The following is a 27,391-nucleotide window of genomic DNA, read 5'->3' as shown; positions in this document are numbered from 1 at the left end:
TGTCACCCTCCCCACTCCCCGCCTCTGAGCTGTGGAGTCCAGAGTCCAGGCTGGCTGGCGGCGGATGGACGGTGGAGCCTAACGCCGGACAGACGCCCTGACCCCTAGGACAAGGACCCCCCCAAACCCTGCTAACGCCATGGACTACATCAGCGCCCTGGCCCCCTCCTCCCTGCTGCAGTGAGTGGGCTCAGACCCCCCAAACTGGAGGGCCCCCACGGAGGGCTCCTCCCCCACGACATAGGGTGTCAACTCCCCCTACCCCGAGGAATGGGCCATTCCACTCTGACCCCCCCCATTCCATGATTTGGTGTGTCCCCGCCTGACCCACCCCCACAAAAGCAGGCCCCCCCCCCCCAGCAAGGGAATGGTTTCTCCCCCCTCCCTCCATGGGGGTGAGCTCTTGCCTCCTGCCCCCCCCCAAGGAGAATGGTTTCTAGCACCCCAAGAAGTAGCCTGTGCCCCCCAGGGATGGTACCCCAGAACAGGACATTGGACCCCCCCACCCCCTCCATATCCCACCAATAGGACAGTGGGCCCCCCACCCCCTCAACCATGACAATTGTCTGCCCCACCCCAAGCACCCCCCTCACCCCACATGTGTCCCCCCCCAGGACAGTGCCCCCCACTCACCCCCTCATCCCCCAGGTCGGTGTCCAGCGCTGGCTCGGAGCTGACCCGTCGGGTCTTGGCCCCCCGTGCCCCCCCCCAGCGCCCCTTCCGCGTCTGTGACCACCGGCGGGGGGGCCGCACAGGGCTGATGGCCGGGACCCTGCAGGAGCTGCTGGCCAAGGTGAGCCCCCCCACGCTCCCCCTAGTACCCCTGACTACATCCCTCCCTCTCCCCCCCCCGACCTCCCCATACTCCCTCCACTCCCAACTCCCCCACCCTGCTATATTACCCCCACTGATACCCCCTGCTTCCCCTCCCCCAACTATCCCACACTGCTACCCCTGACCGCCTCGCTCCCCCAGACCCTCACCACTCCCCCTGACCCCACCTGACTCCTTGTTACCCCGACTCCTCCACCCTGCTACCCCCAGACCTCCTCGCTCCCCTCACTACCCCGACCCCCACTCGCTCTCCCTCAGCCCCCCATGCTCCCCCCACCCCACTCCCCCAGCCCCCCCCATACCACCCCCCAGGCCCACCCTGCTGCACCTCACCCAGCCCTGCCCCACTGTCCCCCAACAGCCAGCCTGCTCCTCCTCCCGCCCCCCCCCGCCTCAGCAACCTGCAGGACCTAGTGGCCAAGCTGAGCCACCCCCACCTCTCTGCTCCCCTCCCCCCACCTGCTCCCCCCTACAGCTCCTTGCTCCCCCATCCCCTGCTCCCCACACTGACTCCTCACTGCTCCCCCCACCCCCTTTCCTGCTCCCCCATCCACCAGCTGCTCCCGTGCCCTACACCCCTCATTGCTTCCCCCCCCCCGCACTCGGGGTGCCCCCCCTCACCGCTCTGCCCCCCCCAGGCGATGGAGGCACTGCTGGTGGCAGGGCTGGCGGGGCTGGTGCTGGAGGAGGACGGGACGGCAGTGGAGAGCGAGGCCTTTTTCCAGGCGCTGCCCCCCGACACGGCCCTGATGCTGCTGGGCCCCGGGCAGAGCTGGAGCCCCCCGCGGGTGAGTGAGCCCAGCCCCGCCCTCCAGCCCCTGCAGGGGAGACCCCACAAACACACCCCAACCCCCACAACGGAGACCCCATAAGCCCCCACACATGCCCTGGTCCCCCATCCCCCTACAGGGGAGATGCTCAACACACCAACCCAGTACGTACCCTAAGGAGACACCCCCCCACGTACACCTCCAGGGGAGACCCCCACGTGCCCTGGCCCGCCCACACACACACACACACACACACACACACACAGAGACCCACCTACCCATCCTGCCCCCCATACAGCTCTGCAGGGGAACCCCCAATTCACCCTCTCCATGGAGAGACCCCCCCCATACAGCACACACAGGAGAGACACCCCCCTCCCAAAGTGAGAGAGATCCCCCACATCCCTACAAAGAGAAACTCCCTATGCACATACACACCCCCAGGAGACCCCCCCAGACCCTCCTCCACCCCATGAGAGAGAGACACATCACACCTGCCAAAGATGATACCCCACCCATAGGACACCTGAGCCCCCCCACCCACAATGCCCCTCCCCAAGATCCTCCCCATATACCCCCAAGCCCTAGATACAGCACCCCAGGGATACCCAACCCCATAGTGCACCCATCTTGCCCCCACAAGTGAGACACCCCCACCCAACTTCCCTCCCATACACCCCCCACATGAGATCCTCCCCACCCCAGGATCCTGCCCCAGGGGCAGCAAAGGGGGAGGGGCACTGCTCATCCCCCTGGGGCAGGGGAGCCCCACAGAGGGAGGTGGACAAAGGGCGGGGAGGGATCCTGGGAATGGAGTGGACTTTGGGGGGGGAAGTGAAGGGGCATGCCCAGAGCTGGAGGGGGGACTCTGACATCACTACCCCAAGGGGTGTGGCCAGAACTCAGGGGGTGACATCACTACAGCTAAGGGGTGGAGCTAACGGAAGTGGCCCACCCAGGGTGCAGGGAGTGCTGACATCACTAGCCCCACCCCCACAGTACCAGTGGCTGGCTGGGAGTTGGGGGGCCGCCGGGGGTCCCCTCGCCCCCTGACCCCGCTGTGCCACAGGGAGGGGCCCAGGCCTACAGGTGGAGCCGGGAGCGGCCGCGCCAGGGGCAGGACATCGCCCGCATCACCTTCGACGTCTACAAGCTGGGCCCCCGCGACCTCTTCGGGAGCCTCAACGTGAAGGCCACGTTCTACGGGCTCTACTCCATGAGCTGCGACTTCAAGTGCCTGGGCCCCAAGAAGGTGCTGAGGTGGGTGAGAGCCCCCCCTCCAGCCCGATCTCCCCAGCACCCCCCACTGGCAGGGACCCCACCCTGCTCCCCCTGCACTCCCCACTGGCAGGGCACCTGCCCCTCCTCCCTGATTCCTCCCCCGCCAGCAGGCACCCCATCCCACAGCAGCCCCCCCACAAACAGGGCCCCCTTGCCTCTGCCCCCCCCCAAACCCTCTGCTGGCAGGGCAGGCCACCTACCCCACCCCACTCCACTCCCCACAGCGCCTCCTGCCCTGTGAGGTCGCTCCCCATTCCCACCCCAGGACATCCCCCATTGGGCAAGGCAGGGGCTGCACAAATTTGGAGGCCCCCCCCCCAGGCAGCACCACCTCTCACCCCCTTCTCCCCCCGGCAGGGAGGTGTTGCGAGTGGCCTCGGCCGTGATGCAGGGAATGGGGCAGCTGCTGCTGGGAGCCTCCAGTTACATCCGGCGCCTCCTGGAGGGGGTGGAGACCTGGCACCAGCCCGCCCGGCTCAGCCACTATGAAGACTGAGGAATGGGCCCAGCCCCATCCCTACCCCGTCCCGGTGAACTCAGTGCACCCGCGGAACTGCTGCTATTACAATAAAAAGGCGATTTTAGTCCATTTCTAGTCCCCCTCTCTTTCCAGGCATCAACAGGAGCCGGAGAGGGGGCAGCTAAGGGGACAGGAGCATTACCGTGGGGCTAAGGGGGCTGTCTCGGGCATGAGAGTCCCCCTGCTGGCTAACCGCCCCCACACACATTGAACACACAGCAGAGCATGTAGGGAAAGAGAAACCTTTCTAGAAAATCAGGGCTGTACCCCCCTCCGCGCAGTTGGGAGCAGACAAGAGGGAGAAAGGGAGTCCAGAGCAGCCCCTAGTGGGGGTGAGTCCTCCAGGATCTCTATGGTTCAGAACAAATGGTGGGTAGGGGCAAGGACCCCAACACAAACACCCCCCCCCAGTCAGTCCTCCAATCTCTCTATGGTTAGGCACCAACAGGGACATAAAAATTCCACAGCACCCACTCTGGCATTCAGTTCTCCAGGATCTCTATGGTTAGGAGTCAACAGGGACATAAAGAAGCCTACAGCATCCCCTCTGGTCCTCAGTCCTCCAGACCCTCTGGTCAGAAGCAGATGAGAGCATAACACCCCCACACAGCACTCCTTCTGGTATTCAGTCCCCCACAGTCTCTATGGTTAGGAGCCAAGAAAGGCATAAAAACGCCACAGCACCCACTCTGGTATTCAATCTTCCACAATCTCTATGGGTAGAAGTAAATGTGGGCAGCACCCACTCTGGTATTCAGTCCTCCAGGATCTCTATGGTTGGAAGGCGAGTCTCTCCTGGAGCCAGAAGGGTTCCTTCAGCAATCCCATTGCCGCCCCCCAGCGTTCAGTCCTCCAGAATCTCAGCGAACAGCTCCTTGCGTTTGGTCTCCGCCTCTTGGTGCCGGTCCCAGTCTCGCCGGCGATTCAGGAAATGGGTCAGGGCGAAGTTCCGCACCAAATGGTGCCCAAAGGGGTCATTACGCAGTTGCTTCTCCTGCTCGGCTGGGGGAACAGATGGATTGGGGTGAGAGATGGGTGGGGCACGGTTGCTTTTAACAGGATAGGAAGAGATCAAGGATCCTGTATCCAGTCCAGGGATTAGGATGGACTGGCCTGAACTGGGATTCAACCGGGATGCCAGGGTGGGGAGAGAAGCTAGGGTTGGAACTGGGGTGATGGGAGGGAAAGGGGGCTCCTACCCAGTTCCTGAGCAATCTGTCTCTTGGCTGGCAGGGTGGCCCGGCTCCAGATGGCGTCCAGGACTCTACTCCCGTGTTTGTTGCAAGCCAGAGACACGTAGTGACCCTGAGGACAAGGGGGGAGAGTCAAATGCGTAGCCCGGGTGCTGCAAGCTTCCCCACAACAGTGCCCCCAGCCCTGCACTCACCTGGAGCCCACGCAGCACCTTGCGCCTGGGCTTGCGGGGCACGGAAGGGCTGGCCAGGAGGGCGTCATAGACATGGCTGCCAGCAGGGCTGCAGGCCAGGGTCACCAGGTCACTGGGGGGCAGGGCGGCCAGGCTGCGCAGCACGGGGGAGGGGTCGGCGAAGTGCAGCAGGTGCTGGAGCAGCAGGGAGCCATGGAGGGAAACCGAGGCCAGGGCAGGTGGGGGATCCGGCTGAGAGAGAAGGGGGGAGAGCATTCCAGCCAGCCCCTGCCCTCCAGTCACTGCTCCAGCAGTAATCCACCCCCGCCCAACAACCCCCCCCCGCCCCCGGTTTCCCTCCTCCCCTGATAACCCAGTCCCTCCGAGAGCCAGCCCAGCCCCCCACAACTCCACCACTGCTGCTTGATCACTGCCCAGGGGAGTGACCCCTGCTCCCCATCTTTCCCCATACTCACCTGCTCTTCCAGGGGGGGCTGTACCTCCTGCCCCTCCCCCAGGGCATAGTACACCTCGTAGGGCAGCAGGGAAGCAAAGAGGGGGGCGCAGGCCACCCGCCGGGTGGGGGGCTCCCAGCAGTGGAAGGCCTGTGGGCAGGAAGGGGGAGACTGAGATGAGAACCAGGAGAGGGAGGAGAGGAGCAGGAGCAGGGGGGGAGGGAGGCCACTCACCTCCATGAGCAGCTGCAGCACCTCCTGCTGGCCGGCCCCACACCGCCGGCAGGCTCCCAGCAGTGCCGTGGCCACGCCCGTGTGCCCCTGGGCCAGCACCTCCTCCAGCCCCGGGCCCAACTCCGCCAGCACCTTCCCTAGCTGGGAGGGAACAGAGGGGGCATCAGGGGGTGTGGTCAAGCCCCACCCACTGGCTGCCCCCCCATCAGGTCCAACCTCCCTCCATATGACCCCCCATTCACTCCGCTCTACCCCTCCCTACCCGAGGCCCCCCACACCTCCACCCCACTCCCCACCAGCCCCTGTGGCCCCACTGACCAGCTTGGGGGGCGCGGCCCCGATGAGGCGCTGGAGGGTGAAGTTGGCCACCCCGTGGCCCGCCAGCGCCCGCAGCTGGCCCCGGAAGTGCTGGCGGTAGAGCGCCCGCAGCGCCCGCCGCGCCGACACCTCCAGCACCTTGTCCAGCACTCGGCTGCAGACAGGGTCCTTCAGGAACACCAGCAGGGGGCTGCAGGGATCGAGGCGGCGTTAGCCAATCAGACAGCCCAATGAGGACGAACCCCCAACCACCTTACAACCAATTAGAGTACAGCCATCCAATGCACAGCCAATCACCAGCCATCTGGCTCAGTTTCTGGCGAACGTGAAAGCAGCTGCTCACAGCCTCAGCCAATCATGATCCAGGTAGGCACAATTACAAATCAGAACCAGATCACCAATCACAGCCCACTTGCCCTTCTCCTGACCAAACAAAAAAATACACAGCCAGCTTCTAGCCATCCACAACCCACCTAAGACAGCTGCTGAGCAGCCTCTGTGCCCCATCCTGACACACCTTGCAGCCAATCACAACTTGCTGGACTCCATTCCTGACCAATCAAAAAGCACCTGACCTCAACTCAGCCAATCACAACCCACCGACCCAAGTAGAAAGCAGCCACCTTACCAAGCCACACGCCATTCCCCCCATGGCCAATCAAAATGGGTCCAACCCACAGCCAATCGCATGTCCCCAAGCCTACCATCCAGCCAATCAGGAAGTACCCACTACTCTGAGGAGGAGAGGAGGACATACTCATCCCACAGCCAATCACAAGCCACCTGCCCAACCCCCCCCAGACCACACTAAGCACCCCCCAGAACCATCCCCACCTCCACACCCAATCAGAGCCTACCCAAGTAGTCCCATAGCCAATCAGAGCCCTCATGGCCATAGCCAATCAGAAGGCTCACCTGCATCCAGCAGAGGGATTCCGCGAGCTCAAGTAGCCAATCACAGAGCTGCACAGCTCAGCGCAGGCCTCCGGCAGCTTCCTGTGCAAAACCTCCAGCGCCACCTGCAGGCAGAGGCTGGCGACTCTGTGAGTGATGAACTCTGGGGAGGGGACAGATGGACGGGGTGAGTGGGGGGGACGCCTCCAGCAACTGTAGCCCTGGCCTCTCCCAGCAGGGGGCACTGTGGGGAGCGGGGCAGGAGTGCCAGCGGTGGCAGGGGTGCTCCCAATCCCATGGGGGAGCTGGGGTCAGCTCACCTGCAATGTTCTCCTGGAAAGCAGCAATGAACTCCTGCAGGAGGGCCAGGAACGAGTCCGGGACCTCAAACTCCACCGGCCCCTCGCTCTCGGCTTCGGCCCGTTTCTTCCGTGGAGCAGGGGGCCCTGAAGAGGCAAGATAGGAAGAGCAGGATGAATGGGAGCATCAGGCAGCGAAGGGGACGATACAGTGAGTCGTTAACCCGTGGAACTCACGACCACTGGATATTCAGAGGGCAGAAACAATGAAAGGCCAGGGATGCGGAGGATCAGTTCCCCCATTCTTTCTACACCCCCTTGTGCTGGACCCTCAAACCCCCCACATCTCTGTGGGGCATCCTGCCACCCCTTTTCTCAGTCTCGAACCCCCACACACATAATGGGTCTCATCTTACCTTCCCCCTCACAACCTCTCCTTCCCACCTGGACCCCACTGTCCCCTGCAGCTGCTGTACATCTCCCCGCTGAGTCCCTTGTCGCCTGCCCCATCATAATGTGCCCCCCCCAAGTTTGTTCTCTCTCCCTGCCCCCCAGGGCCTTTCCCCCACAATCCCCCACTCTGTTTCCTCCAGTCTCTACCTCCTCTTGATTCTCCACCTGTCTCCTCATCCTCCCTGCCCAGTGCCTCCATCCTGCTGCCCAGTGCCCCAGTCCTGTCCCCCCTAACAGCACCGGTAGCGTGTGGAAATGACACCGGCCCTGATCAATACTCACCTGTCCCCGAGAGCCCCCGGGCCGCATCAGAGCCGACACGGACCCCCCCCAAGTACCTGCAGCAGGGTCCTCACCACAAAGCTGGCATGGGGGTCCCGGGCAAAGGTCCCCAGCTCCTCTCTCACAGCCCCCCCCAGCTGCAGTACCAGCTCCTCCAGCTTCCCAGCATCCTCCCGTCCCAGCAGCCGGGGAGCCCGGAGCAGGGCAGCCTCCAAAACGTGGGCTCCACATGGGTGGCAGGCGGCCTGGCGCAGGGCGGGCAGCAGGGGGCACAGGAGCTGGGCCAGCTGGGTGGGCGAGGCCTCGGGCAGCAGGGCCTGGAGCAGCAGGGAGCCAGAGGGGTCCAGAGCCAGGGGCAGCGCGGAGCCCACTGCCTCCTCCAACACGTTGGTGACGAACAGACCTGGGGGGCGGGTGGGGAAGAACAGAGTGAGACGTACAGCGCCGCGCACCCCGCAGCGACCCCACTACCCCCGTCTCCTCCTCCAGCGCCTTGGTGACGAACAGACCGGGGGGGGCACAGTGAGACACGTGCAGCGCCGCGCACCCCGCAGGGACCCCACTCACCCCGCTCGCTGCCTGGCTCCAGCCCGGCACGGAGGCTCTCGGCGGCCCGGCGGAAGTAGCCCGCGGCGTCGGGATCCAGGCGGGGCCGCGCCCCCAGCCCGGAGGGGTCCGACCCGGCCCGCCGCCGCTTGCGCCCATCGCCGCCGCCTCGGGGCGAGTCCGCCATAGCCGAGCCCGGAGCGCACGTGGGTCCCGCAAGAGGGGCTCGGCTACCCCGGCATGCCCCGGGCCCAGCCCCGCCCCCGTCCCGGCATACCCCGCGCCCAGCCCTGCCCCTGTCCCGGCATGCCCCGCGCGATAGACCCACGTCCTATGGCTCGGGGCGGGGCCTGAGCTCCGCTTGTCAACTTTCTCGTGAGACAAACCAGACCGCGCTGCCCCGCCCCCTGCCCTAGGCCCCGCCCCCGCCCCGCCCCTTTCCTGCCACCCCGCCCCCGCCCGCTCCATCGCCCTCCCTCTAGCCTTCCCTCTCCCCCCACCCTCGCTCAGTTTCACCGGGCTAGGGCAGGGGTGCGGGATCTGGGCTCGGGCCAGAGACGACGGGGCTGGGGTGCAGGAGGGGGCGCTGGGCTGGGGCAGGGGGTTGGAGTGCAGGGGGTGAGGGCTCCGGCTGCGGGTGCAGGCTCTGGGGTTGGGCCAGGGATGAGGGGATTGGGGTGCAGGAGGGGCACTGGGGTGCAGGGGGTGGGTGTTGGGCATGCAGGGTGGAGGGAGTTTGGGTGCAGGAGGGAGCTATGGACTGGGGCAGGGGGTTGGGGTGCTGGGGGTGAGGGCTCCGGCTGGGGGTGCAGGCTCTGGGGTCGGGCCGGGGATGAAGGGGTTGGGGTGCAGGAGAGGGCACTGGGGTGCAGGGGGCGGGTGTTGGGCATGCAGGGTGGAGGGAGTTTGGGTGCAGGAGGGAGCTATGGACTGGGGCAGGGGGTTGGGGTGCCGGGGGTGAGGGCTCCGGCTGGGGGTGCAGGCTCTGGGGTCGGGCCGGGGATGAGGGGGTTGGGGTGCAGGAGAGGGCACTGGGGTGCAGGGGGCGGGTGTTGGGCGTGCAGGGTGGAGGGAGTTTGGGTGCAGGAGGGAGCTATGGACTGGGGCAGGGGGTTGGGGTGCTGGGGGTGAGGGCTCCAGCTGGGGGTGCAGGCTCTGGGGTCGGGCCGGGGATGAAGGGGTTGGGGTGCAGGAGAGGGCACTGGGGTGCAGGGGGCGGGTGTTGGGCGTGCAGGGTGGAGGGAGTTTGGGTGCAGGAGGGAGCTATGGACTGGGGCAGGGGGTTGGGGTGCAGGAGGGGTTTCAGGGTCCAGGCAATGCTTACCGCGGCTCCCAGAAGTGGCCGCCAAGGAGGCTCCACATGCTGCCCTCGCGCCCACAGGCACCGCCCCCACAGCTCCCATTGGTCACGGTTCCCGGCCAATGGGAGCTGTGGAGCCAGCCCTTGGGGAGGGGGCAGCATATGGAGCCTCCCTGGCCACTGGGACCTGACAGCCGCTTCTGGGAGTCACGTGGAGCTAGGGACCCTGCCTTAGCCCCGGGGCCCCCTTTGGAGCCACCTGGGTCCCTTTTTGACCAGGCGTTCCAGTCAAAAACTGGACGCCTGGCAACCCTAGCCTCATCCTGGCACAGTGCCCCCTGTGGCCAGGCCGAGAGGCGGGACAGGGCCGGGACCCCGAGCCCTCAGGGACCCACAGCCACGCCCCGTGCCCTGGGAGCACCTGAATGACTCTCGTCTCTGACATCACCCAGCCCTTACTGCATTGGCTGTGCAAAGCTAATGCGTCACATCTACATACCTACCTGGGCAACCAACACTGACTGTGCGTGGGGAGTCGGCATTCCCCGGGGCAGACGGGGAGGAACCCAGGTGTCCGGGTATGAGAGGATACTGGGGAATGCTGGGCTGGTGCCAACGGGACAGGCTTCCCGGCCGCGTGTGACTCACAATTCCCCTCCCAGCTGGGACGCCAACACCCACCGAAAGCAGCAATTAGGGTGCGTTCGGCCTGAACGCTCAGCCTGGCTCAGAGTGACAGGGCCAGACGGGGAGCAGAACCCAGGACCCCAAACCACCGGCCCCCACTCCCCTCCCCAAGCTGGCACTGAACCGAGGAGTCCTGGCTCCCAGCCCCTGCTCTAACCACTAGCCCCACTGCCCTCCCAGAACTGGGGATAGACCCCAGAAGTCCTGGGCCCAGTTTCACGCACCAACCAACTAGACCCCATGAAAGTTTTGAAACATTCTCCCAGCCCAACATTTACTCAAAACCGGCTCCTTTAAGAGTGAAGCAGCCCCTTTAAGAATGGAGACATTCTCTCCCGCTTGGCGGGCTGTTCTCTATGCTCTGTGCAGGGAAAGAGGGATGGTAGAGTCCCAGCTGGCTCACCCCTCTCTGTGAGCGGTGGTTGGTATTGCCCGCAGGAGCCCTGCGCGCAGCCCACCGGACGGTTCCATCTCACTCCTGCCCCTCGCCCGCACTTTCGGGGCGTCTTGGTGCAGCCCGCCCGGCCCCCGTGGCCCTCCGCAGGTTGGTATCGCCGCATTGGGAACCTGGCCAGTTTCCCTGGGAGAGACCATTCCATGTACTGGGCGGGGGGAGACCTCAGAATCCGTATCAAGGGCGGGGGACGCCTCCGGGTTCAGCGCCCCTGGGGCGGGGCTAAGCAGGCAGGTGGGGGCAGGAGGTGGGGGGCATGCAATGGCCTGGCCCAGTGGCTACTCTGACTCAATCCCAGAATGCACCTGGGGGCATGATCTGGGGTTAGCATGAGTGGTAGTGTGAACCCACTGGGCCCCCCCCCGGACACCTGGGTCCTTGTGCACGCAGCCTCGGACGCCTGGGTCCCTCCTCGTGCACGCGGCCCTGGGGGCCTGGGTTCCCTGAGTTTGGGATGGGCACCGCAGGGCTGTCTCAGTGCTGGGTCGGGGATCCCCCCTAACCCTCACCTCTCCTCTCCTTTAGATCCAGTAGGTTCAGAGTCTGGACCCTGATTTCCTGCCTTTGGCCCCCTCCCCCCCACAGCTGAGTCGCCATGGTGAGTGGGGTCCCGTCGGCTACCCCAGCCCCCACCCGTTGCCCCCTCGGGGGGTGATCCGAGTCCCCACTCCCCAGTTACTGCCCTGGGGTAACCGGACTTCTCCTTGTGCACACAACCCCAGGGGCGCTGCATGCCTGGGTTCCTGGCCCTGTGCCCAATAGAGGGGCAGTCCCCAGTGACCTCCCAGGGGATTACTGCTACCCCCCCAGGGTGTAGGTGTCCCTGCCCCCTAGAATTGCCCCACGGGATCTGGTTTCCATATTCAGGGTTGTGGGTGAAATCGCGTGGCCCCGACACCTGCCCTTGCTCAATCCCATAATGCACCTGGGTGGGGAGCATGGCGTGAAGGCCTGGGGCAGCAGCCACCCCTCCCCATTTACACAGTCGTCCCCCCCGGACCCCCCCCAGCACGGCCGTCTGAAGGTGAAGACGACAGAGGAGCAGGCTGAGGCCAAGCGCCTGGAGCGGGAGAAGAAGCTACGGCAGTACGTAGCCGCCACGACTGCCATCTTTGAGAAGGTGAGATGGGTCAGGAGCATGCCCTGCGCCCCAAAGGCTGGGCACGAGTGGGGGGAGCCAGCTTCCTGCTGACCTTTCACCCCTGACCCTTGCGCTCAGCCTTGCTTCCTGGAGTGCAGTATAAGCTTTGACCCTTGACCGTTATGATCGGTCACTACACATTGACCTCTGATCCCATGGCCTTTCCCTCACTCTGTGTGGTCTGTGCTGTAACCTTTGACCGCTTACGCTATGCCTTATTTGGATTGGTTGCACAGTGATCCTTGAACCCTGGCCTTCCCCATCATGGGTGATTGGGGAGCATGCTGACCTTTGAACCTTGACCTTTTTTCCAATGGGTGGGGTGCATGATAACCTTGACCCAGTGCCCCCTTAGCCTGGATCCCTCCTGGTCAGAGTGAACTTTGGCCTGACATCTTCCTCTCTGGTTTGTGGGGTGTCTCTGACCTTTGACCTTGGCTCATTGATGTTGTTTGTCACCCCCAAAACTCTTCTCCTCAGAGGCATGAGTAGTTAAGGTGCATGGCAACCTTTGACCTCTGTTGGAAATGGTTGGATGAGTGTGTGACTCTTGGCCCCTGACTGTTCCCCTCTGGGCCAGAAGCAGTTGTGTGCTTAGTGGCCTTTGACCTTTCTAGGATGACCTTTGACTGTGCTGTACTCCAGTTGGGTGACTGGAGATAGCTGAGGTTGAAGAATTGGGTCAATGTTGACCCTTGACCTTTTTCTGGCTCACGAGTGGTCATGACGTTACGCCCTTTGGCTCCTGGCCTTTGACCCTTGGTCAGAGGCAGATGTGATCAGGTGACCCTTGACCCCTGTCTGTTGGTCAATTGTTGGCATGGGCGGGTAGACTAGTTGCCCTTTGACCTCTGACCTCAGCACCTCTGACATTTCTCCCCACTGCGGGAGGGACATTGACGTGAATGGTGACCCCCTGACCTCTTGATCCTTTGCTGGGCGAGATACGGTGGCTCCAGACAGGTTCGTGGCATGACCTTTGACCCCTGACCTTTCCTCTCCCCAGAGGAAGATGGGGCAGCTGGACAAAGAGGCGCTGGAGCTGACCAATCAGATCTTGGGGGTCAACCCCGACTTCGCCACCCTCTGGAACTTCCGCCGGGAGATCATCCTCCGCCTGGAGGGGGAGGGGTGAGGGGAGGATGGAGGGAGGGAGGGTCTGGAGGGGAGTCTAGGGGGAGGGGGCCAGAGGAGCAGGGAAGGGTATGAAGGGGGAGGGATGGGGGAGTTGGGGAAGGGAGGTATAGAGGATATGTGGTAAGGGGGGGTTGGAGGTGGGGGGAAAGGTGAGGAGGAGAAGGGAGGTAGTTCAGGGGGTTGCAAGGAACCTGGAAGAGGGGGAGTCTCGGGGTCCATATGGGAGTAAGCGTGGTTTGGGGGGTCCCTGGCTCTGACCCTCCCCATGGCAGGTCCCCGGGGCGGTTGGGTTGGGGTTGCGGGTGGCTCCCTGGCTCTGATCCCACAGTGGTAGGTCCCTGGGGGGTCAGGTTGGGGGGGATCCTTGACTTAGACCCCCCCCAGTGGCAGGTACCCGGGGGAGTCCCTGGCTCTGACCCACCCCCTGTGGCAGGTCCCCAGAGGAGATGCAGTCACTGTGCCGCGGGGAGCTCTCGTTCCTGGAGACCTGCCTGCGGGTGAACCCCAAGTCGTACGGGACATGGCACCACCGCTGCTGGGTGATGGGGCACGTCCCCCACCCCGACTGGGCCCGCGAGCTGGAGCTGTGCGCCAAGTTCCTGGAGAGTGACGAGCGCAACTGTGAGCTGGACCCCTGACCCCAGATCCCCACCAAATCCCTTCACCCCGATCCACCCCAAAAAACCCGACCTTTGACCCTGGATCCTCCTGACGTCTATCCCCAGATCCATCCCGGGTCCGCCCCGAAACATCTGACCATAGATTGACCCTCAAACCCCCAACCTCTGCCCCCAGATCCCCCTTTAACTCCCAGACCTCTGACCCCAGATCCCGCCCAAATCCCTCAACCTTTGACCCCAAATCCACCCTGAACCAACAGCCACTGACCCCAGATCCACACCTGAGCCTCTTACCCCAGGTCCACCTCTGACCCCGGATCCTCCTGAACCCCAGATCCATCCCCGGACCCTCCTGCCCTGACCACAGATCCACTTCTGATCTCTGACCCCAGACCCACCCTGCTGCCCTGACCCCGGATCAACCCCAAACCCCGTTGCCCTCACCCCAGATCCACTGCAGCCTTTGACCCCAGATCCACCCCTGAAAACCCCCAGACTTCTGACCCTGGATCCACCCCTGAACCCTACCACCCTGGCCTCTGACCCCCGATCCATCCCCGAACCCCGCTGCTCTGACCTCTGACACCAGATCCACCTCTGAACCTCACCTGACCTCTGACCCCAGATCCACCCACATATCCTCCAACCCCAGATCCACTCCCAACCCCCCTGACTTCTAACCCCAGATCAATCCCCAAACCCTGTTGCCTTTACCTCTAATCCCGGATCCACCCCGAACCCCCAGAATCCCACTGCCCCAACCTCTGAACTCTAGCCCCACCTGTGACCCGCAAGCCCCGATCCCTGGCATCCCCCCAGCTCACACCCACGGGTGCTGGGGTGGTGTGAGGCATGGGGTGGCACGGGGGCATGCGGCATCTCTCACCCCCGCTCTCTGGTGTCCCCACAGTTCACTGCTGGGATTACCGGCGCTTCGTGGTGCAGCGCGCCCAGGTGCCAGCCGCAGACGAGCTGCACTTCACCGACCGCCTCATCACCCGCAACTTCTCCAACTACTCATCCTGGCACTACCGCAGCCGCCTACTGCCCCAGCTGCACCCTGACCCCCGGCAGCCGGGCCGCCCCACTGAGGCCGTGCTGCTCAAAGGTCAGGGCGCCGGGCGGGGGCTGGGAGCCAGGACTCCTGGGTTCTCTCTCCATCTCGGCGTGGGGCCTGGGAGCAAGGACTACTGGGTCCTCTGCCATCTTGGGGTGGAGGCTGGGAGGCAGAACTCCTGGGTTCTCTCCTGGCTCTGGGAGGGGAGTGGGGGCTAGTGGGTAGAGTGGGGGGGGGCGGGCTGGGAGCCAGGACTCCTGGGTTCTCTCCTGGCTCTGGGAGGGGAGTGGGGCTAGTAGGTAGAGTGAGCGGGCTGGGAGCCAGAACTCCTGGGTTCCTTGCCAGCCAGTGGCCCAGCCCAGGGGTGGATTCATTTATGGTGAAGGCCCTCACCTGCTCAGAGAGATCACTGAGCCCTGCCCTGAACTTGGCGGAGATGCCGTTCCTGGAAGCTTGACCCAGTTGGGACATCACTGACGGGTTCCGCATGCCAGAGGAGGCACTGGCCCCACCTGGCTCCCTGCTGCCCTGGGCACGACTTCCCCAGCTGAGTGTCGCCAGCCTGAGAGACAGGGATGGCACCTGGGAACCCGCCCTGCAGCAACTGTGCTTCAGACAGCTCATGGGGAGGGCCAGCACCCTCTGTGGGGCACAGGCCCCATGTCCCATTCTGGACCCCCCTGAGCCAGCCTGTCCCTGCCCTGGGCCTGGACCGGGGCCGGCGCCTCCCAGAGGAGAAAGGCCCCACGCCCCATCCCCCACCTTTCTTCTCTTGCCCTGCCAGAGCTGGAGCTGGTGCAAAATGCTTTCTTCACCGACCCCAATGACCAGAGCGCCTGGTTCTACCATCGCTGGCTGCTGGGCAGAGGTAGGCGCCTCCTTGCTGGCCAGAACGGTACTGGAGGGGGCAGGGATGCATTCCATAATACCTGGGCGCTTTTTGGCCAGCCGAGGGTTGAGTGATGCTGCCGGAGGACTTGAGAGATCCCATCTGGAGCATCATCCAGGGTACCTGGCTGTAGAGACCAACTCTGGACTATACTCCATTGGTACCCAAATACTGTGAGCAACAATAGCAGTCTGGGGTATAGCCCAGTGGTACCTCACACTGTGGGCACAGCCCGCAACTACGCACCGGGGTGCCCAATTACTGCGTGCTGGAGAATAACTCCCCCCTGGAGTGTAGTCCGGTGGTGCCTGAGTATTTTTTTGTGCTAGGGGTCTCCCTGCAGTATGATTGCATGATGCCTGAGTACTGCATGGGGCAAGGAAGCCATATCCCTTAGGGTATGGGCCAGCAAGACACAACTCCTGTTTAGTGAGGAGAGAGTATTGTCTGATGATAGGAGATCCACTAGGCTGTACTCCGGATGATACCTGAGTATACTATTCTGTGGTATACATCTCCTATTGTTACCCAGGTACTGGGTGCATTGGGGCAATACCACCCGGGAGTATAGTACAGCAGTACTCAAGTAGTTTGTAATACTAAATTCCTCACTGGATTACAATCGGCTAATACCCGAGTATTGTATGGGGTAAGGAAATATCCTTGTGAAGGGTAGACCGCTGATACCCAAGTACTGCTTAATGAGGGAGAATTGTCCCATGGTGCCTGAGTACTTGGGAGACCCCTCCCTGGCGTATTGTCCAGTGGTATCCAGGTACAGGAACTCCTCCCTTAACGTCGTCCGGGTTAACGATGTTTCGTTGTCACGTTGCTGATCAATTAGGGAACAGGCTCGTTTAAAGTTGCACAATGCTCCTGTATAACCTTCTTTGGCAGCCGCCTGCATTCTCCACTGCTTGCAGGGAGAGCAGCCGGTGGAGCTGGTGGAGGCTCGGAGCCAGAGTGGGCCGGCAGCCCCCCCATCAGCTCCCCTAAGTTCCCTGTGCTGCAGCCACCCAGCAAGCTACCAATTGCCGGCAGTTCAGGTGTCCCTCCCCCCACTGCCCTGAGCTGCTCCTGCCCTCTGCCTTGGAGCTGCTCCCCGGAGCCTCCTGCTTGCTGTGCGGTGTGGGGGGGGCTAATGTCAGGGTGTCATAAATATAAAGGGAAGGGTAACAACCTTCCTGTATACAGTACTATAAAATCCCTCCTGGCCAGAGGCACAATATCCTTTTACCTGTAAAGTGTTAAGAAGCTCGGATAACCTGGGGGGCACCTGACCAAAAGGACCAATAAGGGACAAGATACTTTCAAATCTGGGGAGAGGGGGGGAAGGCTTTTGTCTGTCTGTTCTGTGTGCTTGCCGGAGAGAGATCAAGAAAGCAAGCAATCCAACTCCATTAGAATTAGTAAGTACTAGCAAGGAAATGCGTTGGTTTACTTTTGTTTTGGCTTGTGATTTTCTCTGTGCTGAGAGCAAGGTGTATTCCTAGTTTTCTTTTTGTAACTTTAAAGTTTTTGTCCAAAGGGAAATCCTCTGTGTTTTAAATCTGATTGCCCTGTGAGATTAGCTTCCCTTCTAATTTTACAGAGGTGCTTCTTTTACATTTTTTCTTTCTAATAAAGTTCTGTTTCTTTTAGGAGCCTAACTGATTTCTCTATTGTCCTAAGACCCAGGGGTTTGGGTCTGTGATCACTTTGTAACCAATTGGTTAGGATATTATTCTCAAGCCTCCCAGAAAAGGGGTATAAAGGCTTTGGGGGATATTTTGGGGGAATAGGAACTCCAAGTGGTCCTTTCCCTGATTCTTTGTTAAATCACTTGATGGTGGCAGCGTACACTCCAAGGGCAAAGAGTTTGTGCCTTGGGGAAGTTTTACCCTAAGCTGGTAGAAATAAGCTTAGGGGGTCTTTCTTGGGGGTCCCCACATCTGTACCCTAGAGTTCAGAGTCAGGAGGGAACCCTGACATTGTCCCGCTCCCCCCTGCTCCTCTATCCCATCTCCACAGAGCAGGGGGGTGGGGATGCGACAGGGCTCAGGAGGGAGGGAGCTTGCAGGCAGCAGTTGCTGTCTGAACTTGCTGATCTACTTAAAAAGGCAATGTACTTACTTAAAGGGGCAATGCGCATCTCTCTCACACACACATACAGGGTGTGTCTCTCTGTCTCTCTCCACCATGCTGTCTCCCCTCCCTCCATTTGTGTCGCCTTGTAGAGTGTGAGGCTACGTTAACAACATGTTAACCCTTGACAGCTCAGCCGAGTGCTAGTTCATCATTTAGCAGCAAGGCATCTCCTGGGAAATATCCCACCCTCTGACTTCACCACCTCAACCAAGCTTCACAATCAGCACTGCTGTGGGCAGTATTCAGTTGTTTGTTTAAAACTTATATTGTGTGTGTGTGTATATGTGTATATATATATATATATATATATATATAGTTTTTTGTCTGCAAAAAAAATGTCCATGGAACCTAAGCCCCCCTATTTACATTAATTCTTATGGGAAAATTGGATTCGCTTAACATCATTTCGCTTAAAGTCGCATTTTTTCAGGAACATAACTACAGCGTTAAGCGAGGAGTTACTGTATAGTAGAGTGTTACTACATTGTCCAGGGCTGATATACTGCATTGATACCGCAGTACTTCGTGCAGAACAGTAATACCAGCCTGGGGGAGAATGCCGCTATTACACAAGTTTCAGAGTAACAGCCGTGTTAGTCTGTATTCGTAAAAAGAAAAGGAGTACTTGTGGCACCTTAGAGACTAACCAGTTTATTTGAGCATGAGCTTTCGTGAGCTACAGCTCACTTCATCGGATGCATAGCATATCGTGGAAACTGCAGAAGTATTGTATGAAATCTGCTACGTCCCCAGAGTTCAATGAGATACCTGAGTACTATGTAGTATTGCCCTAGAGCGTAGGTGAGTGTTCGCTGTGATGTATTTGAATACTGCTTGGTATAGCAGGGCTGCTTCCTCAAAACGCCCCTTGATGTTATCTGAGTACTGTGTGGTACTGATTTTACTCAAGTGCTGAGTAATATTGCTCCAGAGTTTGCTGTAGTGGTACTCGAGTACCGCTTGATCCGTGAAAATGTCTCCTGATGGTACCGGAGTACTGTTTAGTACTGGCGAGCAACGTCACTGCAGGGTGTTGTCCGTTTGACCCAAGTGCTGTGTGATGCATGCAGATTCCTCCCCCAAAGTATACCAAGATGGTACCCGAGTAACCTGAGAGCACTGGTGACATTGTAACCCTGAGTTACTCCAGGGCATTGTGCAATGATACTGGAGTATTATACGAGTCTTTAAGATCTCCCCGAGCATACCCTAACAGTGCCCCATGGCCCGGATAGCACGGAGGATACTCATGTTCTCAGTAACGTTACTGCAGGGAATTGGCCAATGGCACTAGACTCCTATGCTATCTCCCCCAGATGGCACCCAAGTACTGCTGCTACTCAAGCACTGAGTAACGTTACTTCAGGATATGATCCAGTGATGCATGGGGATCCCCCCCACTCAAGCATACCTTGAAGGTGCCTGAGTACCTCACCGCACTGAGTAATGTTACTCCAGGAGTTGGTCCCGTGACGCTGACCCCCCTTCTCTCCCTGCAGCTGAGCTGGAGCCGACCATCCTGTGTGTCTACGTGAGCCGAGAGGACTCCTCGCTGGCGGTGGCTTTCTCCCAGCCCGTGGTGGTGAGTACCCATGAGCCGGGGCGGAGGGAGGCCATGCTAATCCGAGGCTCACAAGCTTCTCCTCCGGCAGGTGACACCAGGATCCTGCGACCTGCTGCTCTTCGCAGACGAGGCCCCCCTGGCAGTGAATTGGCGCACACCCGACGGGAGAAACCGCCCCGGCCTCATGTGGGTATCCTCCCAGATGCCTGGGTTCTCGTCCCACTCAAGGAGAGGAGTGGAGTCAAGTGGGTTAGAGCCGGGGGAGGAAGGGCTGGGAGTCAGGACTCCTGGATTCTCCGGGGAGTGGGGTCTAGTGGGTTAGAGCAAGAGGATGGTGGCCGGGAACCTGGGCTCTCTGGGTGGAGAGTGGGGTCTAGTGGGTTAGAGCAGTGGGGGCTGGGAGCCAGGATTCCTGGGTTCTCTGGCAGGGGAGGGAGGCTAGAACCTTTTTCCTTGACCCCCCCACCCCACCCAGCTGTGTGACCTGCCGGCCTCGGCCCTCAACGAGCACTGGCCCCAGCACACCTTCCGGGTGCAGTGGGCGGGCGGGGAGTCCCAGAAGGAGTGTGTCCTCTTCAAAGGTAACCATATACCACCCCAACAGCCGCCCCCCCGAAAATCCTCCCCCTAGCTCCCTGACACTCTGCCTCTGCCCCCAAGGCCGCAGCGACGGCTGGTGCCGCGACTCCGTCACCGAGGAGCAGGTGTTCAGGTAGGAGACCCCTCCCCCCACCCTGGGTCATCTGCCTCTGAGAGGGCCCGCCCCCTGGCAGGAAGTCCCGCCTACTCCCCCAGAAGCTCCTCCCCTCGCAGAGTAACCCCTTTCCCTAGTGTGCATGTTCTAGACAGGCCCTCCCCACTCAGAAGGGCCCCACCCCAGGCTGTCTAAGTAGCCCGGCCTCCCTGATACGTTCCCTACAGAGCAGCTCTGTCCCTTTCCATTCAAGACTAGACCCGCCCCTCAGATAAACCACGCCTCCTGATTAAGTGTAGGCGGATAGGCTCCTCCCCCTGGGGGTTGCCTGTGTCACAGTAGCCCCCATCCCTTGAGTATCTTGAATAAAACGTCCCCCCCAGGTGTGTAGTCAGAGCTAGCTCCGCCTCCCCCATTTGAGTGCAGAGCAGCCCCCCCGCACCCAGGATGGGCCCTGCCCCCACCCATCTCAGGCTGGCTGGCTGGCCCCTTACCCTCCCCCCCGCCCCCCCAGGTGCGAGCTCTCCGTGGAGAAGTCGACCGTGCTGCAGTCAGAACTGGAGTCCTGTAAGGAGCTGCAGGCCCTGGAGCCGGAGAACAAGTGTAGGTACCTCCCGGACGCCTGGGTTCTCTCCTGGCTCTGGGAGGGGAGCAGGATCTGGTGGTTAGCGTGGGGGGAGGGCTGGATGCCAGGACTCCTGGGTTCTCTCTGTCTCCACAGGGTGTCTCCTCACCATCATCCTCCTCATGCGGGCCCTGGACCCCTTGGTGTACGAACGAGAGACCCTCAGCTACTTCGACACCTTGAAGGTGAGGGGCGGGGGGAGGGGAAGGGGGAATCTTGGGGGGAGGGGGCTCTGAGCTGCTCTTCCCCTCCACCCTGTCTCTCTGCCCCCACCCCCAGGCCGCTGACCCCATGCGCTCGGCCTATCTGGACGACCTGCGCAGCAGATTCCTGGTGGAGAACAGCATCCTGCGGATGGAGTACGCCGAGGCCAGGGTGGTGGACCTGTCCGGCCGGGTACGGGAGCACAAAGCATGGGGTCGAGAGAGGACTAGTGGGCGGAGCTGAGAACAGGGAGAGGCAGGGGGTGGAGCTAGAGGATTGATGGAGGGGAAGCACGAATGGGTGAGGCCAAGTGGGAAGTGGGCAGGATGAGAGGGAGCAGGGGGCGTGGCTAAGACAAGAGGTGGAGCTAGAGGAGAAGGAGCAGGGGACGGGGTGGAGCTAGGAGAAGAGGGCGGGGCCAGAAATGCAGGGAGTGGAGCCAGGAGGCTGAATGTGCAGGAGGGGGAGCAGGGGTGGGTGGAGCCAGATGAGGTGGAGGAAGAGAGGGCGGGGCCAAGTAGGTGGGTGGGGCTGAGGAGCAGAGACCCCCTCCCTCCAGCTCTCTCTGCCCCCCAGGGTCTGACCGCCCTCTGCCACCTGGAGCAGCTGCCGCTCATCACCCACCTGAACCTGGCGGGGAACCGGCTGCGCCGCCTCCCTCCCACCCTGGCCATGCTGCGCTGCCTCGAGGTGAGAGATCCCGGAGCGGGGAGGGACCCAGGTGTCCGGGAGCCCAACCCCCCTCCCCCAGTCTAACCACTAGCCCTGCCCCCGGAACCATGAGGGCCCCAGCCCCCCTACCCCAGTCTCACTGCTAGCCGCCCCCCTACGGCCCTGGAGCAGGTGGAGGGACCCAGGCGTCCGGGCCAGGGGCGGCCCGTGTCACTGACTCTCTCTGTCCCCAGGTGCTGGAGCTGGAGGGGAACCAGATCGAGACCCTGGAGGGGCTGCCCCCCCTCCCCCGCCTGGAGGAGCTCTCAGCCCGCAGCAACCGTATCCTCCAGCCGCCCGCATGGGGCAGGGAGCCCCCACGGGCAGCGGGCGGGGGTGGGGCAGAGGAGGGCGGGGGGTTGGGCCCCTCCAGCCATTGCACCCTCCTTGACTCCCCACCCCCAGGCATCCAGCGACCTTCCGACCTCCGACCTTTGGCCTCCTTCCCCAGGCTCCGCCTGCTGGCCCTGCAGGGGAACCCCCTGGGCGCCCTCCCCGACGCCCAATCCCAGCTGGCTGCACTGCTGCCCCAGGTGGAGATCACCCTCGCCTGATTGGCTGGCAGGGGCTGGCCCCGCCCCTTCCCCTCCCCTGCCCGCCAATAATTTATTGGACCTGAGAAATAAAAGGTTAAAAACGCCCTGGTGTGAATTGAGTCATTGTGCGCCCCTCACTCCCGACCCGCAGCCCCCCCATGCCCAGCCCTGTCCCCCCCCCCCCGCCCTGCCAGTGCCCCTCACTCCCGACCCGCAGCCCCCCCACGCCCAGCCCTGTTCCCCCCCCACACCCTGCCAGTGCCCCTCACTCCCGACCCGCAGCCCCCCCAACCCTGCCAGTGCCCCTCACTCCCGACCCGCAGCCCCCCCACGCCCAGCCCTGTTCCCCCACCCCACCCTGCCAGTGCCCCTCACTCCCGACCCGCAGCCCCCCCACGCCCAGCCCTGTTCCCCCCCCACACCCTGCCAGTGCCCCTCACTCCCGACCCGCAGCCCCCCCACGCCCAGCCCTGTTCCCCCCCCACACCCTGCCAGTGCCCCTCACTCCCGACCCGCAGCCCCCCCTATGCCCAGCCCTGTCCCCCCCCACCCTGCCAGTGCCCCTCACTCCCGACCCGCAGCCCCCCCATGCCCAGCCCTGTCCCCCCCCCACCCTGCCTGTGCCCCTCACTCCCGACCCACAGCCCCCCCCATGCCCAGCCGGTGCCCCTCACTCCCAACCCGCAGCCCCCCATGCCCAGCCCTGTCCCCCCCCCCGCCCTGCCGGTGCCCCTCACTCCCGACCCGCAGCTCGCCCAGCCCTGCCCCCCCTGCCCTGCCGGTGCCCCTCACTCCCGACCCGCAGCCCCCCCCCCTCCCCCATGCCCAGCCCTGTCCCCCCCGCCCTGCCGGTGCCCCGCACTCCTGACCCGCAGCCCCTGCTAGCCCAGCCCTGGGCTCTGCCCCCCCCCGGGCCCTGCCAGTGCCCCTCACTCTCGACCCGCAGCCCCCACGAGCCCAGCCCCTCAGGCTGCCGGCCCGCTCCCTGGGCCGAAGGAATTTGCTCTGACGTCCCCTCTCTGGGGTGGGGCCCTGGCTGTTGCACCGAATTCCTCGCACTCCTAGCTCCGCTGGGCTGCTGCACCCCAGCGGAAGCCGCGACGTCCGCCACTCGCCCGCGGTTGCTTCATGGTCTTTGTGGGAACGGTGACACCCCGATACGCAACTGGAGCCCTGCAGAGGTTACCACATCCCGGGTGTTTCCTGGCACATCAGGCCTTGAGTGATATGGGGCAACACCCGGCCAGCCCCTCCTCCCACTCCACTCCCCAGCCCCACGGTGCCACGAACCCTGGGATGGGAGCCAGGTTCAAGGGGGAGACACTTCAGAGCCTCCTCCCAAATTCCTGACTGGGCGGAGGGGGAGCCCAGGGCTGGGCTAGCAGGGGCTGTGGGTGGGGAGCGAGGGGCACGGGCAGGGCTGGGCTAGCACGGGCTGCAGGTCGGGAGTGAGGGGCACCGGTTGAGCTGGCGGAGGAGGCCCTATGTCCCATTCTCTGCCCCCCTGAGCCCACCAGGCCCCCACCCTGGGGCTGGCTCTGAGCCCTCCCCGCAGGGGGAGAATCCCTGGGCTCCATGGGGCAGGTTGGGCAGGTTTTTCTGTTCCAGCGTTGGCCCGACTGCACCAAGGGGGGGGGGACATTTGGGGCCCTAATGAGCATCTATGGGGCTTCTGGGAGGAGGGGCAGGCTGGGGGGTTCTGGGTGGGGGAGATGCCCCAAGCCCCTCTGCCCCCAGCTGAGACAATGCCCGCCCTCCAGCCTCACTCTCTTCCCAGGGCCTGTCCCAGTGCAGCCTCATCAGCTCCTGGGGTTAGCATGCCCCGGATGCCTGGGTTCTGTCCCTCCTCTGGGAGGGGAGGGAGGTCCAGAGGTGAGAGCAGGGAGCCTGGCAGGCTGGACTCCTGGGTTCTCTCACAGCTCTCTTGGCAATGTGGGGAATGGTTACTGGGGGCCATTTACCGGCCCGGCAGCTTTGCGGGAGCAGGAGAAGCTGCCTCGCCCTCAGGGAGCTGGTTACAACAGGGAAGCCAAGGGCGTGGGGGTCCCCCCAGCCACCAGGGGACTGGGGGGCTCCCCACAGCACATCCTCTGCGGAGTGGAGTGGGGTGGATGCACAGAGGGGGGGCGAATGGAGCTAGATTAGCTGGTGTCCAGCGGGAGAGAGAGACTGGGGGGGAAGGGAACAGAGGTAGGTGATAGACGGGGAGGTGGGGCTGGGGTGGGGGTGCGGGGATGAACGGGGGTGTGGGGTATGTAGTGGGTGGGGATGAACCGGGGGTGCAGGGTGGGGAGGGGGTGTCTCGGGGCAGGGGTGGGGAGATGGATGGGGGTGCAGCGTGGGGAGGGGGTGTCTTTGGGGAGGGGGGATGGACAGGGTATTCCCCAGCTAGAGGAAGCGCCTGGGGGCAGCTGAGGTCACCCGGCTCCTCCCGCCCCTTCCCGGGTGACTCGCGGGTCGCTAGGTGTGGACCCTCCCTGACCCTCCCGCCCCCCTGAGGCCCCGCCCCCGGCCCCGCCCCCGGCCCCGCCCCCTCCCCCCCCGGCTCCCAGCTCCGGAGCGCGCAGCGCCTGGCCCCACAGCTCAGCGAGCGAGCGAGCGCCCGGCCAGTGAGTGCGGGCTCCGGGGCTGGGGAAGAGGGGCTGGGAGTTTGGGGGGCTGGGGGAAGAGGGGCTGGGATATTCGGGGGGCTGGGGGAAGAGGTGCTGGGAGTTTAGGGGGCTGGGGAAGAGGTGCTGGGAAGTTTGGGGGGCTGGGGGAAGAGATGTTGGGAGTTTGGGGTGCTGGGGTATTCGGGTGCTGGGGGAAGAGGTGCTGGGGGCTTGGGGGACTGGGAAAAGAGGTGCTGAGAACTTTGGGGTGCTGGGGGAAGAGGTGCTGAGAGTTTAGGGGGCTGGGGAAGAGTTGTTGGGAGTTTAGGGGGCTGGGGAGGAGGTGCTGGGAAGTTTGGGGGGCTGGGGGAAGAGATGCTGGGAGTTTGGGGTGCTGGGGGTGAGGTGCTGGGATATTCGGGTGCTGGGGGAAGAGGTGTTGGGTTATTTGGGGGCAGGGGGACGAGGGGCTGGGGATTTTGGGGGGCTGGGATGTTTGGGGACTGGGGAAGGAATGGGGTGGAATTTGGGAGTTGGGATGCTTGGGGAGCTGGGCGTTTTGGGGACCTGGGGTTGTGGGGTGCTTAGCCTGGGGGTGAGTTGGGCCCTGGCAGACTCTCCCGGGTCCCATCCCCAGAGCCCTGGTCCTCAGTCACTGAAGGGAGGGGAGGGGTGTGCAGTGCCTTAGATGGAAGTCGAGCAGGGGGGTGGCTGGGTGTCAGGACTCCTGGGTTCTATCTCCAGCTCTGGGAGGGGAGGGGGACTAGTGGCTAGATGCGGGGGCAGGACTCCTGGGTTCTCTCCCCAGGTCGGAGAGGGGAGGGGGACTAGTGGTTAGAGCACAGTGTGGGAGGCAGGACTCCTGGGTTCCAGAGTCGTCATCGAATTCCTCGAATCCCCGTTAAATTTCCACGCTGTGAGCAGGTGGGACTGGAGCCCCGCCCCCGCCATGACATCACTGCGGCCTTCTCCCATTGGGCGCAGTGGGGTTCCTGGGGCAGAGGGTAACCCCTTCTGACCCCTCTGCCCCAACCCCGCCCTGCGCTCCCATTGGCTTCCCTGGGCCCTGGCCACGCCCCCACATCACAGCCCCCCCCAGTGCCCGAGCCGGGTACTGCAGCCTGGCTGCCTCTGGGCTCTCCTCGCACCCGGCGCCACTGCCACACCTGCCCCCCGGCTGCGGGGGGACCCCCCGGACCCTCCCAGGGCCACCACGACGTCACCTCCCCGGCTGTCTGTCCATCCCCTTACACGTCCATCCGTCCATCCATCCCCCCCACCGCCCTGTCTGTCTGTCCCTCCTTCCGTCCCCATACCCGTCCCTCCATCCGTCCGTCCACCCACGCCCCCCACAGCCCTGTCTGTCTGTCCCTTCGTCTGTCTGTCTCCATGCACGTCTCTCCATCCGTCCATCCATCCCCCCCACAGCCCTCCGTCTGCCCATCCATCCGTCCTCCTACAGCCTTCTGTCTGTCCATCCGTCTGTCCCCTTACATGCCCCTCTGTCCATCCATCTCCCCCACAGCCCTGCGTCTGTCCATCCATCCATCCCCATGCACATCCCTCTTTCTGTCCGTCCACCCATCCATCCATTGCCATACAAACCCTTATGTCTGTCTGTCCATCCATCCTCCCCATACACAACCATCCATACTTGTATGCTTCCCTCTGTCTGTCCGTCCTTCCCCATACACACACCCTCGCTGTCTGCCTGTCCATCCCCACACCCCCATCTGTCTATCTGTCCCCACATCCGTCCATCTATCTAGTCCTCACACACATCCCTGCGTCTGTCTGTCCATCCATGCCCCTGTCTGGCCCCCTGTCCGTCCATCCATCCATCCCTCCCCTTGCCCCCCTCCCCCACTCTTGTGTTCCCAGCCCTGCCCCTCCCAGCAGCTGTTCACATCTGGACTCTCTCCAGCTAGGGCCAGGGTGCGCACCAGGGAAGGAAACTGATATTTGGCTCCAGGAACCATCCTTCCCCTCCCAAAGGCCAGGCCAGCACCCAGCTCTGCATGCCCCACTCAGGACGCCTGGGTTCTCTGCATGAGGAGTGCGGTCTAGTGGTTAGAGCAGGGCTGGAAGTGGGGGAGTCATGACTCCTGGGTTCCCTCCCCGACTCAGACTCGGCATCTGACGCAGAACGAGGGTGAAGCATCTCTGACCTAGTTCCTCACTGTCCCGAGGCCGATTTCCCCATCGCTCGGTTTGTGCGGCCCGCCAGGCAGGCAGCCCTCCCCCCGACACATGTCAGGAAGTGATGTGCCCAGTGCTGAAACGCAGCCACCTCTGGGGCATGGCTGGGGAACAGCCGCATATAACAGCGCCGGGGAACTGTGTTCACTGCTTGTCTCTCTTCCACCCCAGGCAGGATGCCGGAGCCCAATACCCGGATGGATGTGGGGAGGTGGGCGAGTGCCAGCTACCGGGTGCGCCAGCCCGGCCCCCCTGAAACCCAGCCCGAAAGGAGGAAGCGATCCTTTTTCAGCAAATTCTGCAAATGCTGCAAATGCTGCGCGGGGCCCAGGGACGACACAGACTGGGGGCCGGCCCCGGGGGAGGTGCCGGGGTCCCGGCCGGGCCAGCCAGTCATCCGGGGTGAGGGGGGTTCCCCGGGGGCGGGAGGGGTCCCCCATGATGCTGAACCAGCGCTGGGCTTGATCCAGGCACCGCTGCAGGGAAGCTCGCAGCCCCTGGAGCAGGAGGTCCCGCAGGTGGGTGTTGAGGGCAGCAGGGAGTGGAGGAGAAACCGGATGCTGCTCCCCACCAGAGTCCACCTGGGGCCCCCCATGTCCCCTC

The 27,391-nt window shown here is 62.9% G+C and overlaps 4 protein-coding genes across 11 annotated transcripts in view; 3 read left to right on the top strand and 1 right to left on the bottom strand.

Annotated features, from left to right (window-relative positions):
- Positions 1–17: 17 nt before the first annotated feature.
- Positions 18–3,474, top strand: CIDEB (cell death inducing DFFA like effector b). Its single transcript, XM_037915744.2, has 5 exons — positions 18–180; positions 649–793; positions 1,473–1,622; positions 2,674–2,864; positions 3,243–3,474. Exons 1-5 carry the CDS (start codon positions 140–142, stop codon positions 3,379–3,381), a joined length of 666 nt encoding a protein of 221 aa, XP_037771672.1. The 5' UTR covers positions 18–139; the 3' UTR covers positions 3,382–3,474.
- Positions 3,475–3,633: 159 nt separating this feature from the next.
- Positions 3,634–10,814, bottom strand: NOP9 (NOP9 nucleolar protein). The gene is given in 11 exon segments (XM_043526913.1): positions 3,634–4,407; positions 4,605–4,710; positions 4,793–5,023; positions 5,248–5,376; positions 5,461–5,601; positions 5,779–5,968; positions 6,694–6,835; positions 6,993–7,118; positions 7,707–7,727; positions 7,729–8,109; positions 10,643–10,814. Coding segments are annotated over 11 exon segments (1,782 nt in total). The 5' UTR covers positions 10,800–10,814; the 3' UTR covers positions 3,634–4,249.
- On the top strand, positions 10,642–22,102 carry RABGGTA (Rab geranylgeranyltransferase subunit alpha). 5 transcript variants are annotated; one of them, XM_037915743.2, is made up of 17 exons: positions 10,642–10,783; positions 11,219–11,291; positions 11,703–11,813; positions 12,841–12,965; positions 13,405–13,592; positions 14,502–14,699; positions 15,433–15,516; positions 19,164–19,246; positions 19,317–19,418; positions 19,704–19,809; positions 19,889–19,940; positions 20,437–20,525; positions 20,644–20,732; positions 20,827–20,943; positions 21,328–21,441; positions 21,657–21,744; positions 21,868–22,102. In XM_037915743.2, exons 2-17 carry the CDS (start codon positions 11,289–11,291, stop codon positions 22,014–22,016), a joined length of 1,698 nt encoding a protein of 565 aa, XP_037771671.1. In that variant the 5' UTR covers positions 10,642–10,783; positions 11,219–11,288; the 3' UTR covers positions 22,017–22,102. The 5 variants fall into 5 exon arrangements, with proteins under 5 accessions (XP_037771671.1, XP_043382801.1, XP_043382802.1 ...); XM_043526869.1 differs by lacking the exon at positions 10,642–10,783 and adding an exon at positions 10,815–10,923; XM_043526868.1 differs by lacking the exon at positions 10,642–10,783 and adding an exon at positions 10,972–11,016.
- Positions 22,103–24,505: 2,403 nt separating this feature from the next.
- Positions 24,506–27,391, top strand: part of TGM1 (transglutaminase 1) — a 21,117-nt gene continuing 18,231 nt past the window's right edge. For 3 of the 4 annotated variants that reach the window (XM_043526830.1, XM_043526831.1, XM_037915701.2), the window contains exons 1-2: positions 24,506–24,607; positions 26,960–27,190. In XM_043526830.1, the coding sequence (XP_043382765.1) occupies positions 26,965–27,190 (226 nt within the window). In that variant the 5' untranslated portion in view covers positions 24,506–24,607; positions 26,960–26,964. Of the gene's footprint in view, positions 24,608–26,959; positions 27,191–27,222; positions 27,307–27,391 lie in introns of those variants that run through there. The other variant, XM_043526832.1, reaches the window with a different exon arrangement.

The sequence above is a fragment of the Chelonia mydas genome, chromosome 13 (assembly GCF_015237465.2).
Source record: "Chelonia mydas isolate rCheMyd1 chromosome 13, rCheMyd1.pri.v2, whole genome shotgun sequence".
Lineage (NCBI taxonomy): Eukaryota > Metazoa > Chordata > Testudines > Cheloniidae > Chelonia > Chelonia mydas.
Note: the sequence above shows the minus strand (reverse complement) of the source record. Positions and strands in the feature narration are given on the sequence as shown.